This window comes from Pelmatolapia mariae, linkage group LG14 (assembly GCF_036321145.2).
Source record: "Pelmatolapia mariae isolate MD_Pm_ZW linkage group LG14, Pm_UMD_F_2, whole genome shotgun sequence".
NCBI lineage: Eukaryota > Metazoa > Chordata > Actinopteri > Cichliformes > Cichlidae > Pelmatolapia > Pelmatolapia mariae.
The window spans coordinates 32,976,532-32,992,807 of NC_086239.1; the positions used below are offsets into that span (position 1 = coordinate 32,976,532).

Genomic DNA, 16,276 nt, shown 5'->3' on the forward strand with positions numbered 1-16,276 from the left:
TTCTAAGCACTGAAAGTGCGTTTTTTACTAAATGAACATAGATCGGTTTTATAATTCAAGCCCAAAAGGTTAATTTCCTACTTACTGCTGACATGACACTGACTAAAATTCACACCAGTGACATTTGATATGTGCTCAAATTACTTTCTGCTGAGCACCTCTGAACAATAGCCGAATTCAACTAGAAAATGACAGAAAACTGTGTTTCACGTTCTTTATTAAGACCGACTAGCTGTCGCACTACAGCACCAGCCCCAAAGACTGAAACAAACGGGAGCATCAACCACATCTCCTCCTTCGCTTAGTGTCTGCAGGAAGATGAAGTGACTCTTGCTCAACACGCACAAGGTAAGGAGGAAAATGAAGTTACCCTTTTGAGAACAGTGGTATGAGTGCAAGAGGGAAGGGTAATATGTTGTATTAGTTAATAAGTGTTCTTATTTAAACTTGTACTACTGTACTACTACTTGGTAAGACAGTTTTTTTTTAAGCCATAAGCATTGTCGGGATATGACAGTGCTATTTTGTTGGAAACTGCAGTTTCAAAAATTAGTCAATTCCAACAGTCTCATTTTAACTTTACTGGAAAAAATAAGCATGTTTACAACTTGACATAAATGATCCCCATAGTTAAATTTTAGCCTAAAACAACTTCATAGATATCGACTTTTAACATATCTTCTTGTGATTTGTTTAGTTGTACTACTATACATGAGAAGAGCATTTTTAAAGCCTTTTAAAATTAAAAAAATTAAATATTTAATATTACAGTTAGCTAAAAATGCACTTGCTAACCAGGTTATCTAGAAACAAATTCACCAACTTCCAAGGTGCAAGGAGAAAAGCACTAAGCTTGAAGAGATAAAACTTGAACACAGACAGTAAGCAGTCATACACAGTTGCAGAGGTAAGTTCAGCTGCATATTCATGACTCACATGGACAAGCAGATAAACTAGAACTAAAATAAACTCGGACTGCACTGGAGTGACTTCATTCTCTGTTAGGCATAGCCTTCATTCAAACACTTGAATGAATGAAACAGTGAATACGATCAATTTGCTTCTTATTTATCCTAATCTCACACGTAGAAGGCAATGTTTACATGGGCATCAGAGAGCACTGTTTCATAGTTTTTTCTATAGCAACTGTTTAAAATGAGGAATTCAAACTTTTAATATAAGTAAGAGAAGATTGCCAAAGAAAATTGTATTTGTTTCTCTTGAAAACAGTAACCTTGATCTAGTTGGATTGATTCTCTATCTTGGTATAGAACTTTGGGCAGGATTACGACCTTTGTATATATCCTCACATTAACCTCCCAGATCTACAGGCTGCAATTTGCTCCTTATTGATTACCTGTTTTGACAGTTTGCCAACCTAATGAAAATGGGCTTCGGGCCTGTATATTATAAGTGCTGATAGGGCTGTGGTTGTCGACGCCACGTGTCCACGACAGAGTGGCTGTGGTGTCTGTGATCTCCTCCACTATCACCACTCCAGGTGGTCCGGGGGGGCCTGGTGGAAGAAAAAGGAGACACAGATTAAACATGTTTGAAAGTTTAAAAGAAAAACGCTTCTGAAACGGCCATGCAAAAAAGGAAAAAAACAAACAACCATCAATCTTTGCTGCTGTTTGAATCAATTTTTAAGCTGGCCCATTGTGATGTTTTCATTATAGGCTGTTACAATTAGATACACTAATGGATGCAACTGCGGAAGCATTAGGAGGGAAATGCAGCTGTGCGCGTATGGTGACAAAACCAGCTCCCTGTTGTAATCTTTACACAAACAGACACCAGACAAGAACACAACATACTAAACTGACTAAAGTGAAGTAGGATGCAGGTTGACACAGATTCATTGCCAAGGATTTGTTGATGATTAAGGGATAGTGACGCTTCCTTTTTTTGATTTTTGGAGGGAATTTGCCAGCTCTGCTCAGCGTGACTGGATGGCAGGCCTTCCTCTGTTTTAATGCAGCTGAACATATGTTTACCTAAGTCTTCAGAGGTAAATGTATACTGCAACTAAAGCAAACATCTAAGGACTCTAGAGGGAACAACTGTAAATGAAAAAGCAGGCAGGTGGCGTGCTCAGTGAAAATCAATCTACTGTGTCCCCCCAAAAGTGCCCATGAGAAAGCTACACTGCAAGGGCCATTTTTTTGCACTGTGGGATCCAAATAATTACTGTCATAGGCGTCTATCTGGAATGTTTTGCCAGTGTTTGGGCAGTGAATGAGTTGATTTCTATTAGCTACAGCTAGTTAGCAGCTTAAGCTTTGACAGGTAGGAGACAACTTACTGTTTATTTTATGTCCTTTCTTATTAATAGTATACGGTATTTAAATGTTGTATCTGCAGATGATGCAGATGCTGAAAATAACAATTTGAATTGTAGATGTTTTGTATCTTGGAAATAAAGATATTTTCATTATATATATATAAAAAAAACTGAAGTCTGCATGCAAATAACTGCATCAACTCAAAATTAATGTGAATGATACATGCTAGCCATTGCCAGCGATAAATACCAACCTTTCTGCAGATGTGCAGTTGACAAGACAAATATCCACCTATAATGATGTCCGGGGGATGCATTCGTGCTTCTCTACCATGTTTTATATTTTTTGTTATTAACTAATGCATTTCTTTTTGTTTTGTCAGCTGTAATGAAAACATATTAAACTGTGGCTCATAACTAGGGGTGCATATTAAATCGCACATTTTACATACTCTGCTAATAATAGCACAGATAATAATTCATTTCTAGGGAGCTGTGTTGCAAATCCCCCCCCCCCCCCGTTTTCCATCCCAAGTTACCTGTCTGATTGTTCACCATAGGTTTTCTAATAAAAGTGAAAAATCCACAATGTCAAATGAAAAAAAAAAAGAAGAAGTAAAATAACGACAAACAAAACTTTTTTTGTTGTACTGGGTTTTAGTGGAGTTTCTGTTCATAGTTCCTCTCCCTTAAAGAGCAACTTTCTTTCAAACTATCTCCCATCTGATTGGCTGGCTGTCAAAAATGTCACACAACTAGTATGGGTTACTGTTATAAGCCTGAGATGACCATAATAATGACACAGCATCCCTACTCAGTGACATCTTTACATATGAGAGTAGTAATCATTTTTTTAGCTGAAGGTTAAAAAGATGACTTCATTATTTGGAATTGTGACTATTAAATATGAGCATCAACCATTGTAATTGTTATATATGAGAGAAAATGAAACACATTCGAGGTTTACTTTAAACCCCAACACTAACAGTTTGAGTCTACCTGCACAACAGTATTCCAGTGACTATCACCAACCACTGATATTAAAGTATTGCCCGATTATAACACAGACAATCAACAGGCAAAGCTAAACTTGACATAGATTTGCTTTCATTATAAATATTCCTGCCATCTCCCATGAAAACTCCTCAGGCAATGAGGCTTAAATAGTGTCACTCATAAAATGATGATTAGCCTGACAATGTGTTAATGTGTCATTACAACAGTCAAAAAAACAAAAAGCCCAGAACTTGCATGGGCAATTTTCAGCAACAATCAAAAAATAACCAACGCATTTGATCACTAGACATTTCAGTCAATCTATTTAACAGCACATAGCAAACCTGTTCATGCAGATGCAACATCTGTTGAGGACATTCACCATGATAATGTAAAATTAGTAGAAATGATCAAATAGGGGCAATAATGTGGAAGTAGTCTTGGCGCAATTGTCCCCAGCAGGAGCAAATCTCTAATGATCACTGTAATTAACCAACTTCCCAGATGAGCTGCACTTGTAACAAATTGGGCTAATTTAATAGATTCCCAGAAATTGTTAACATTATTTCAGAGAACTACTAACAGCTTTAAAGCACTGGCTCACTAAATTTGAAAGTCTGTCTTGGGCCCACATGTGCCCATATGTTCACCGAGATAGTTTTTCATTATGTCAATGTTCCTGTTCACCTAAAAGCTAGCCAAGTGGCACAGTGACTTGGACTAAATTCTCCAAGAGTGTGCAATACGTTAATTCTGTACTGCAGTTGTGGATTAGTTCAAGAGAAGCAGTAAGTCGCCAGCAATAAAGACAGCGCAAGACGTCACAGTGTACTGCCAGATAACAAGCTTACCTCGCACAAGAAGTTCTGCCTCTGCAAATACAGTGTCAGCGCTGGTCTGGGCTCTGCACCCGTACTTCCCAGCATGCTTCAACAAAATGTTCCTAATCATCAGATCCACTGTTGAAGACTGCTGCAATTGGGAAAGGAAAGCATTAAAAAGTTAGGTATTAGGCAAGCCTAAATGTGCTCGACACAAAAAGTGTGATTCCTTTACATCTTGTAGAGGCTCATGTGGCTTGAAAAATTCCTGTTTAATTCAGGTGCTTGCTTGGTGCTACATTCTTCAGCTACCCGTATTTTCTCTCTGCTGAAATGAGAAATGCCTAAGGCAAGACTGGGAATAATTCAAAGTCTACAGGCAGCTGTTTAGCAGGAAACCTGATTAAAATTACAAACCATGCATCAGCCAGGCTTCTGTTGTGCCTGTAAAGAATTGTCACTGCAAATACTTCCTCCCTAGAGGACAGGTTGTAGCAGAGGACATATCAGGGCAGATGTGATTTTAACATCCTCTGTTGATAAAGGAATAGTGACATAAACAGGACTCCCTGCTAGTAGCTTGCTGATTTGTTTTCAACTTTAACATTTTATGGTTGGTCACAATTATGGTGACCAATTATTTTTTTGCAGAGAGGGAAAAAAAAGCACCTCTGAAAAAACACAAAACTAAATTAACTTGTATAAAAATGTTGCACCTTGAGGCAGAAAATAATATACTGATCTATTGATCATCAATTGATTTGCTGGTCCTAAACAAACAAGTGAAACATAGAGGTCAGAAGCGGTCCAGCAAAAATAACAAAGATAAATAGGAAGAAGGTGAAAAGGTTAGCAAAACAGTCCTGTAGCTGGGGGAAGGCAAAGGTTAAATTTCTTTCTGTGTATATTCTGCTTTTGCTGGTACATCGCATATAAAGGATGATTGATCCTGTATACCCTGGTCAATTCTAGAGGATAAAAGTGCTATATTAACTCTGGATGGGAATAACTACCGTGTACTTGTTGTGAACAGAATCTTAGACTTTGCCATAACCAAGCCAAGCTTGTCAGCTTTGAAGAAAAGCTGACAATAGTCTTACCTCTCATACTAAATCACTGGTGACCCTGATAAACCTTCAAAGCTGAGCCAGTATGAGTCAGTGTCTCATTTTCACAGTTCACAGGTGAAATTCAAAACAAAAGGACTGTCTTTGATATGCACAAATGGGTTATTTATTGACTCGCTTTGATGATACCACAAGGCTGTCTGACCTTTGGCAGACCTGATTCTTTTTCAGATGTAACAAGTGTTCGGTTCAGTAAGAATACTGGTAGGAAAAATTAACTTAAATAGGTTGGTCGACAGGCTCAATGAATCTGGAAAAAAATAGAACAAATTAAACAAAAGTAAAAAAAGGCTTCTGTTTACACAGAACATATGGATAGTCATGCAGATAATTAGATAGACAGAGATAAATAGTTAGATAGGAACAAAAGCAAATATGTTAAAATTGCTGTTAATAGTACTATTGCTCTTACTCTGGCTCTTACTGTTTGGATGTATTCAAAGTGGCCACCGTCATACTGAAAGTTGATTGGTTTCTGGTTGAAGAACCACTGGAAAGCCACATCCAGTGACGTGTCATGTGTCGCCTTGCAGCTCAGCACCACACTCTCCCCGACAGTCACCTCCACTCTGCTCGGGCTAAGCACCACACGCATGGCCTCTGAAAGCACAAAGCTGCTGCACTGTCACCTCAGGCTAACGGAAGGCAGTGCATTTAACTGTGACATCAGAGGCAGAGCAATCACGGGAACCCAAGCCTAACCTGGGCAAAAACACTCACCTTTGTCAGATAAATATCCTGGTTAGCTCTGTTCTAAACTGTGTGCAGTGCAGCTATGAGACATACTATTACACTCCTAGAGTGTGTCCTTGTAATATGATTCTTGAATGTGAGAGGCCTTCTTCACGGCTGAGCAAGCACAATAAATTCCCTGGCACCCGAGCAAAGGTGGGGAGGAAAAAATGACATTGGGGACTGTTTACTGGTGGCCGACTTGTGCTAATTTGGCAGAAAATAAAGGCCTTCAGGGCATCACTTACCTTTTACCCACAGTATGGCAGTCATCTCTGCCGAGCCCAACTGATTCTCTGCCCGGCACACATAGTTCCCCTCATCCGCTCGGCTGGAGTTAACAATTTTCAGAGTGTTGTTCCGTAACAGCATAATCCTATAAGAAAGGACACAAAAATCAATACTGGTATGAGAAGCAAATTCACATTCAAACAACAAGTTCAAGCATGAGGTTATATGTTTTGGGGTTGTTCGGGTTACAAGAATAGTAACATTCACTATCGGTAAGAGCATATGCAATCTCATGAGATATGCTTGAAATACTAACTACTAGATCTACATCTTAAAGTTGTTTATATAACTCGATTTCAACAAACTATGAAAATAAACACATGAAATAAAGATTAATCATAGTAAAAATGTGAAAATGAATTTGATTTTTTGATACCACTAAATAGCTCTACCATGCGCAGGATTAAAGGGAAATGCTTTTAAAGATAATGAGGACAAGGTTTTGATGTCAAGAACAGAGAAAGTTATTTCTCTGACTTTCAATTTCACTACAATGCTTTGCTATATTTAATCTTTAAAAGAACACAATCAGCTGCAATTTATTCTAATTGCAGAATAATTTAAAAGTCACTGATGAAACATTTCAGTACAAAATCTGCAGAGAACACTACACAAAGTAAAATAATAAGAGTAGATGACAAGATTCTTTGTTAGGTATACATAAATAGTGCATTCATCTTACAGACTGCTCATGGTAGCGCCAGAGAAACCTTAAATGTTCATTTAATGTATCTAAAGCAAAAACTGTCAAATGCAGATGTACCGGTCACCAAGCTGCCCTCCTTAAATACACACCGGAGACACAAAAAGAAACAGCCACAATCCCACAGCTTTCCCTTCTCCAGTTGAAGGACAATAGTAATTAGGTTTTAACATTTCGCTCTGAGTTGTAAATAACAGCTGGAAAATGCATTGGTTGACATAAGATAGTTGTGGCTGTAACTATATACAAAAAGCCTGAAAGCAGGTGTGTGAGCAGATGGCTATAGAGCAGGATTCATGTTAAAGTATGGCATTGTGACCATGTTGTGATCATGTCACGCTCCTCTCTAGGGCAAACCGATTCCTTTGCGATGTTTATGTTATGTCTAATTTTAAATGGGGTGGTGGTTAATACTTTGAAATTATTGTTAGTTTTGTTTTTTCAAATTCTTGCCTTTGAGGCAAGATATATAAAAGTGTATGAACTCGCACCATTGGCAACTGAGGCGCATCCACATACTTTTTCTTTTTAATTAGAAAATTAATTTCACTCGTCAAAAATAACAAGGGGGTGTGAGGTTTTCCGGTCTTTTGCCGTAATTTAATTCACATTATTTGGCATTCACATTTACAACACTAAGCACTTTCATCATGGGCAAGGTGATTAAAATTGGCAAGGGGATCTTCACGAGGGTGTGACTAAAAATCTTGCCACACATACACAATTCTGTGGCAATCTGCAGCCAGGAGACATTTTTCAAATTAGCGGAAAAAAATTTACATCTGACAAGGACACTGAGGCAGAAAGGACAAGATAGGGAATGCTGGGTAAACAGAATATGTGATGTAAACATAAGAAGATCACAGCTAAACTATAGGATTTGAAAACTTTTTTATTTCATCTAAAGAAAGATCTCTGAAGTGAAATAAAACAGATTGCAACAATATACTAATTTACATATGAAATTAGTAACCTATTGAAATTATTTGTGGAAAACATTTTGCAATAATAAAAAATGGTGAAATTATGCTCTTCCTGATTGGCTCTCAAACAAAGTGTTTGTAGATTTCAAATGAGTCTGCCATGTACTTTCAAACTAATAGGATTAATACTTTCTATTTAAGAGACAAAAGCCCTGAACATTAGTGGAAATCCATGTTAATTACAAACCTTCATTAAGTCAGCACAGCTGTCAATGCCAGATAAACGTGACGCTCGATTCCTCCCGGTCTTTCATGAGTAGGACGTCTCTACACCCATAAACTCTTTACTATTGGTAATGGCAGAAAATCCTTACAGGAGTCACTCTGACCAAGACCTGCAAACGCATATCTCCTCGTCTCTATTTTGGATTTTTCAGATAGAAATCGTCCTCTCACAAGGTTGATCTCCATTTGAACAGCACCTCCCACAAACACACAATTACCTGCTTAACCTACTATAGCAACCTTAAGTTGCAATGCATAAGATGTCAAATTGTAATTAGATCTGAGTCTGCGATTATCAAAACACTGAATATCTTAAGAGAAAATCTATACGAAAATGTGAAACACTGATTGTAGAGCTTATAAAGAAAAAAACAACAACACCTCACAAATATAAAGATCGCACTTTATAGTGAATTATATATTACTAGGAGGGGAGAGATTAGCAATTTCAGACAGTTTATTTGAAGTTAGATATTAAACAAGATTAAGGTTGTGTTGTGATATAAAAAACATCTGCAAAGGTCTGACAAAAACCTTAGAGTCATTAATCACGACCCATCCATCAGCTGCAAGAAAAATGTCGAAAAGAACCCTATGAGGACTATTTTAAATTTAATCGAAAATGAAATAAATAGCACAAACTTCCACTAACCTCTGAAACGGTCCTGATAAACTAATCCCTGAATATTCTTCCACCTGTTAGAGAAAGGAAGATTTGTCCCTGCCTGTTTGAAGGAGCCACATACTGAGGATCTGATTATCAACTGGCTGTCCTTGCTGTGAGGCTGTTCAACAGACTGCTGAATCTTGGCCGATAAACAAAGGTTCCATTCTCTCACTCAAAACTTGAGATGCTCAGCCATGACTGATAATTTCAGCGGCGTCGCTCAGTTTGATTGATAGACCCGCGCCTTGCTCAGCCCCCTCTAGGTGCAATGGAGAGATGTTTCTCATAAAAGATGATGCATCAAACTGCATGTGAATTCCAAATGCAATTGTGTGGTCTAAATTGTCAGCATCCTTGAGAAGGAGGTGGGGTTGAGTATGAGTCTCCAGAGCTTTGCCAGTACCTAAGGTGTTTTATTTTAGCAGTGACACTTTATTTCAGTTACAGTAATGAAACCGTGATGTGTTACAACAAGACATGTAGACAATTCCTCAAGGGCCTGAGCTCCAATGATAACAGTGGAATTTATGCCATAAAACTAGGATGAATAACAATATAAAGATATCGAGGGAGACAAACTTTTCATGACTTCATACATATTTTACAGAGCAATTAACTTTCTCTCATAATATTTTATTCTCTAAACTGTACAGATGAACTAAAAATCGGATTCTATTACAAAAAAGAGTTGCGGCACTGTAAATCTACGACTATTCAAAGAAAATGTATGCTAGCTCTCCCAGTGATAAAAGTGGAAATGAATCCTTTGTCAAGTCTAAAAGATTTCTTTCCAAACACTGAAACAATTCTAACCACATATTATTATACAGTATGCTCTATTTAAGGTAGATTATGTGTTTTACATGTTTATCCTAGTTTTTACACAAATACTTGTACATAATTTTAGGCTTGTGGTTATACATTGTTTAAAAGTAAAAATGATCATTAAGAGTAGAGATCTACCCTACTGATAGACACGCCTGTAACATTGAGCCACTGTACACAGTGCACGCGACATGTATCTACAGTGGTTTTTGAAAACAACCATATCACACCATACACCGTGTTGAACATATGTCGCATTTCTAAGTTTAATATGATGACACACACATTACACACTCAAATGTCCTAAGCAGAACTATTAGCTCTGAGGTTCTTGCAAGTTGCATGCAAAGGGACAAATGCACAAAAACAATTTAAACACTCCATGCATTCTAATAAACAAGATCAAAATAAGATATCCAGTATGTTAAAAGTTACTTTCATTTGAGAGTGGTCATGTTTGTACCTTTTATTCGGTATTATCCTCCGGTCTCCTCTCTTCCATGTTATCCGTGGTTTGGGTGATGCCTTTGGTTTGCAATCTAATGACACATCTTTTCCAAGTGTGGCTATGACCCGTATTGGATTGGGGACAAAGACGGGTGCTGATGCTGTGTAAGAAAAACAAGATGCGCATATTACTTTATATGATTTATAAAGTATATCGACATATTTCTTTAATAAAGATTCACTACTTTAAGTGCTTATTTTAAGGGACATTTGATCGTTGATGTAGCTTTAAAACAATCTATGAATCAAATGACTTCTAATAAAATGCAGTATTACCATCTTCTACCAGAATGTAAGCCCCCACTTACAGCAAAATTCCACACAAGCTAGTTGAACAATGTGTTCAGTGGAAATTTGGATTCTTGTTTTATTTTATTTCATCTGAAACTGTTTTCAAATTCACCTGCTTACTTAAGAAATAAAACTAAATAAACAAAACAAAACAAAACAAAAAAACATATACCTGATGCTTATTGCTGTTTTAATTACTGTGCGATTGCTAAAACTTAAAAAAATTAAAAGCATAATGCAGTTCTGACTTTTCAGCTGTGGTATTTCAAAGTAATTATTTAAAAAATGCTAGAGGGTTCAGGCTGGCACATCATGACTCAAAACACTGTGTTAATCGAAATTTACTGCAAATAACTACAATTTTCATAACAAGTATTACAAGGAGAGCTTTTATGCATACATGTATTCTTTTATTTACTGTGAAATGAGCCACTTTGGCTATGTATTACACACACACACACACACACACACACACACACACACACACACACACACACACACACACACACACATATATATACACACATATTTCAATTCATATAAGTGCCTTGCAAAAACAAATTAAGCAATAATTTTGTAAAAAAAAGGCTTCAGGCATTAACGTTGTGGTGCTGGCATATAGCTTAGTTACAAATCAAGGCCATCTACAGGCTACAGGGCTTAGTCAACTGTGATTATTCAGATTCTGAATGATGCTTCATAGGTGACATTATACACAATGACAATTCAATCCCATCTGTAGCTACAGGCTGACCCCCTCTCCCCCTGTAACACTTGTGTCTTTGAGCCTCAGTAGCTGTCTGAGTGGCAGAGGTCCCTCTAGACACGAAAGTAGCAGAAAACAGAGCAGTTGCTGTGCGTATTTGTTTTAATCAAAATAAGAGCAGGCCTACAGCTGCTGGTGGCAGTACCCGTATTACTTCACCCGCCACGCTCCCATAAGAGCTGGATCGAGGACAAGATCACAGACGTGAGGGCAGCCGCTGCCCCCACATAGCCTCTAGTGATCGCTCATCTGCAGGCTGTTATTAGTCATGTAATCTGTCCTGATAGTGTTTGCTTGTGGACATCTCCACAGAGCACAGGTCACCAGGAAGATGTGCCTGGGGGTTATAGTTATGAAAACATTCGTCAACAGTCTCTAAATATCACCAGTGTGACTCTGTCTCCAAGGAGGGCAAAAAGCACCTCCTCGTCAGCACAGATAAAACTTTTTAAAAAACAGCACTTTTGGTTCTTGCAGGCAAGCCTTTGAATTTAAATCAACTGAGCAGTGATTGTTTTACACTGGTTTTATACTAATCTTTTAAATATTGGGCAAAAAAACCATATCCACTTGCAGCAAGATTTTCAAAATGCCACAGACTTGCCTTCAAAAAAGGGCAAGCCATACAGACAGTAAATCAAACTGTCCCTCAGGGAAACATGAAAGGGGAATGGGTGTCACAGATGTGTCCCAGTATAGAAAATGACAGGGAGAAAATAGTGCATCAAGACAGAACAGTGGACAGCTATTCAGTATGACTGTTACGTTTTTTACCCAAGAGCCTCAAGAAAGAACACAGCTTCTTTGGCCTTTAATGTCATTAAAGTGCTTCTGATGGAGGTTTTGTTATGTACAAAAAACCAAACCAGCAACAAGAAAAGATACATATACTCTGTTAGAAATAATGAGAAAACTTCACCATCAATATATAGACCATGTAGGCCGATACATTAATGATTATAAGTGATTATTAAGTGATAATAGTAATGACTGACTAATAAATGGCCGATGAAAGTCATGTCCGGATCGAAGATTTGTTTTCCTAAGTAATGGGAGAAGTAATGTAGTCTGGGCTTTGATGACAAACGATAGAGCGAAGATAAGATTCTAATGGAGTCATTAAACTCCATCAAAGAAACCATTGATGTCTTCCTCTTAGTGTTTGCTCCCATTAGTATAAATCTATACCTACAAGTCATTGGTTTTTGTTCTCAGAATAAGGTAGAACTATTCAGGACTCTCCTAAGCTTAATGCTTGCAGACACCTCGCTGAATATAACTATAAGAGGCCTTCTTTTATTCATGCCGCCCACCGCCTGGGTTAAATCAGGGACCATTGATTGGCAATCAGCACATCTCACAGTTCAGTGTTCTCCGCTTGCATTTCAGCAACCCGCCCTTACCTATCATGTAGTACCTTATTCAACTGTCAATACTGAATGTCTGCAATTTATTCTTTGCAGACATTCAATAAAACAATATGCAGAAAGGAAAAGTAACATAATTAAAGTAATTCACACCAATCCTTTCTGTTTTTGATACATTCTTTTGCTCAACTTAAATCCATTTAGCTGATACCTAAAATCTGGAGTTCAGCATTAGAGTAGATGGCCGCATATTTGTTTTCTGCAACACACTGGTACATTCCCGAGTCCGCCTGCTGCACTTTGTGAATGGTCAGTTCCCCATTCACTATTTCAAGTCGACCCTGGAACAAAAAAAAAAAAAGAATAAAGGAATATCCCTCCTGCATGCGGAGATAATTTGCAGTATTGTACTGCATGTAGTCTGTGTGAAGATTCACAAGGATAATTCAGATGTTCCATAGAGCAAAAGAAAGGGTACTGTGAAGTAAAATGGGTACCTGCGATGTCAAGGGCAAACCATTACGAAGCCAGCGATAGGTGGGCCGGGGCCTCCCAATGGCCTTGCACTCCCATTGGAGCTTCTCTCCACTATCCATCTGAGTATCATTAATCATTCTGACCCACTGCGGGAGGGCTTGAAGATAGAAAAAAAATTGCGAATAAGTAATGTATCCTTGAAGTACACACCAGGTACAAGAACATGCATGCATGAATACATTGTCAACGTACAACGTAAAAGGCTGAATTTTTGATTAGAGTTGAAAAAAATCAGTCACTGATTAAAAATAAACTATTATGATTACTAATTTATAAATTAAGTTTCAAATCAGATGTGCCATGTATTTGATGTTTGAGTATATGTTGCTTTTATTAATCTCAGTAATATTTTATGTTTTAATTAGTTAATTTGAGCATTTTAATCTTTAAAACCATCAAACCTTTTGTTTTTGCTGTTTTTGTTGTTTTTTCTCTTTCATGTACACTAATGTTTTTTACTTGTTGTTTATCACTTAACACAAAAGTCCTCAAATCTGGCCACTCCTTAATTTTTTTTGTAACATGAAACAGAATAATACAAAAAAGCAAAAGAGAAGTTTTGATTCATGTACTGCACAACAAATCTATGGCTTATTTTTGGGGCAAGAAGTAAGTGTATGGACTAGTAAGTCTATTAAACCTTTATATTAACTAGTACTACAGACCATGCAAATTGTTTTTGCATGTATTTTGCAAGAAAAAATTTTTCAAGCCCAGCTTTTTATTGGGGCTCAGATTTGTAGAAAGCCACTCTCATAGGGATCACTTTCATGTTTTTGTGTTATTGTCAAGCTAACATGCTCAAAACTGTAGGGAGGTCATAGTAACTGAAGGAAATGAACAACTAAAACTCATGTCAACAGGCAGGAGCACTTTTGCACTGAATCAAATAAAATCCCAACTGAGTAAGCACTGAAGCATTTTTGCTTGTTTGTTCGCTACACTTATTTGTATCATGTATGTCAAAATCTTCTATCTTTCCTTCCACTTCACTGCTGGTCCAAGGCCAAGGCAAACTAAGCAATAAGCAACTGCCCTTCCTGGGGACTCACCATCAGACTTTTCTCTTTTTCTCCACAGCCTACTTTCTTGTGTTCCCAAGGCTCCATCCACATTTCCTGCTCAACTCCACATACTGCAGAAAATCTCTCTCACAACTCAAGATCTTAACACTGTATAGGCTGTAGGTTTTTCTTTTTATCTTCTAGTCTCTTTCCATCTTGCAGTTCTGATCTGTGGTTGTGATTTTTTTTTTAAATTCTTGTACATTTACAAGATTATAAAATATACAAGAACCTTTTACTGGGGCAGGAACATTCTGTCAGTCTTGTGCGGGAAAGAAAATGCTAATCAGCGAGTCAAAAATCCAGAGCATTTCTAGTTTATTTTAATCCCTTTTACTTGCAAATTTAGCTTGAATGTCTTTCACTCTCAAACAAGACCTTACAGGCAAACATCAATAAATATATATATATATATATAACCAAAAAGTTGTAATGCTTCTTGTGACAACTTGTTGATGATGTTTTTGGCTTTAGATCTCACTTTAAATATATTTTACCTTGCTTAGGCAAAGCTTATACATATATTTTTGGCATGTTTTTGTTTAACGTTAAGAAATTAAATCCTCCAAATAATGTCCATATTAGCGTATACTATGACACACCTTCCCAACTTAAATGCTGCACAGTTCACTGTGGTTTATTTCTTGTGCAGTGTGCAGACAGTGTGACACCCACATTATTGAGCTGTTTCTCTCACAACAACATGCCAAGCACGTTCTATTCTTTCCATATGGCACTTTCAGTAGAATACTTTTTTTGTGTGGTTTGATTGAATGATTATGGTCAGAAAGGTCTCCCTCACAATAAAAGTGCAAACTACCAGCTAACCTGTGTAAATTACATTTAGTGTGAGGCTGCTACAAATTAGGCTCGCTATTCTCCTTGTGATGTCAAGAGAATGGAGGTTGCCAAGAAGAACAGGGCCTTGGAAATGTGTCCTACCAAGGTTGAAGCAGTCCATTATTTTGGGTCTAGCACATGGCACAAATACTGAGGAACTGGGAGTCATGCAGCCTCAAAGATAAGTTTATGATCACAGAAGGCGACAAACCAGGCAGTAATTCATTATTAGCAAACTAAAAACTGCTCTTAGGTGAAATTCACCCCAAAATGAATAATCATACACAAACACAAAACAGATAATTAAAATTCTTGATTAAATTTTGCAATTCTTCAGTCTTTTTTAGATGAGCTGTATCATCAATAAATAAATAATAATTGTTAATAATATAAACAATACAGAAAAAAAATCAAATTATGCACCTGGGAGCAAACACAGTAGTCTATTAAGCATCAAATGAACAGGGATGTAGTTTAGAAGAAGACACACTTAAGTTCTCTCTCAGCCCAAACAAAACAACACATTCCTTGCTGTGATGAATCCTTGCTCTTGGATTATCTTGGGTAGATCAATACATAATTATAGCACGGGCTGTTCAGCAAATTCCTAAGGAACAGTCTTCAATTTGAAAACACTAAGTGGCAGAGATTACTTTATGAAAAATGAGTAAAAAATGCAGAGGGACCAAAATAGCAGAGCTGCTGGTTAGACTGCCATTCCTGGAATGAATGACCACTTGTGCTAATACAAGCACATTCTTAGATAATGCATAATAATGAAGAGTGTGTGTGTATGTGTGTGTGTGTATGTGGTAGTGGTGGGGTGTTTGCCAACACCACATAATCAAAATGTGCCATTTTTTTCCCTAAACCAGTGAAGACAAAAACATGTAAAAATACTTAGACTCACTGTAGACCTGCAGATGTCCCTTGAAAGCAGTGCTTCCTCTTGGATTCTCAGCTTTGCATTCATAAGTTCCCGAGTCCTCTAGCTGAATATTGGGAATCTCTAGCACAGCCTGAGATTTACGGAGTCTTGCTTTCTTGGGGATGTTGCCATTTATCTTCCTCCACGTGATGGTTGGCACTGGGCTGCGAGAAGAAGAAAGTAGCATGGCACACCACAGCATGTAATACAGTAGCATAAATAACACAGAACTACAGTATAAAGAGTACAAGCGGAATTACATACAGTACGATCATGATTCAATTCAGAAATAATACTTTAAAGAAATTCAGACTCAGGGCTT

General features: G+C 37.5%; 1 protein-coding gene across 4 annotated transcripts in view; it reads right to left on the bottom strand.

Moving 5' to 3' along the window:
- Window positions 1-16,276, bottom strand: part of cntn5 (contactin 5) — a 117,780-nt gene that overhangs the window by 11,586 nt on the left and 89,918 nt on the right. For 2 of the 4 annotated variants that reach the window (XM_063493593.1, XM_063493590.1), the window contains 8 exons: window positions 15,937-16,118; window positions 13,083-13,219; window positions 12,797-12,926; window positions 10,118-10,262; window positions 6,209-6,336; window positions 5,653-5,828; window positions 4,132-4,252; window positions 1,358-1,516 (listed from right to left, as the gene is read on the bottom strand). In XM_063493593.1, coding sequence (XP_063349663.1) covers window positions 1,358-1,516; window positions 4,132-4,252; window positions 5,653-5,828; window positions 6,209-6,336; window positions 10,118-10,262; window positions 12,797-12,926; window positions 13,083-13,219; window positions 15,937-16,118 — 1,178 coding nt within the window. Of the gene's footprint in view, window positions 1-1,357; window positions 1,517-4,131; window positions 4,253-5,640; window positions 5,829-6,208; window positions 6,337-10,117; window positions 10,263-12,796; window positions 12,927-13,082; window positions 13,220-15,936; window positions 16,119-16,276 lie in introns of all 4 variants that reach the window. The other 2 variants (XM_063493592.1, XM_063493589.1) reach the window with 1 other exon arrangement.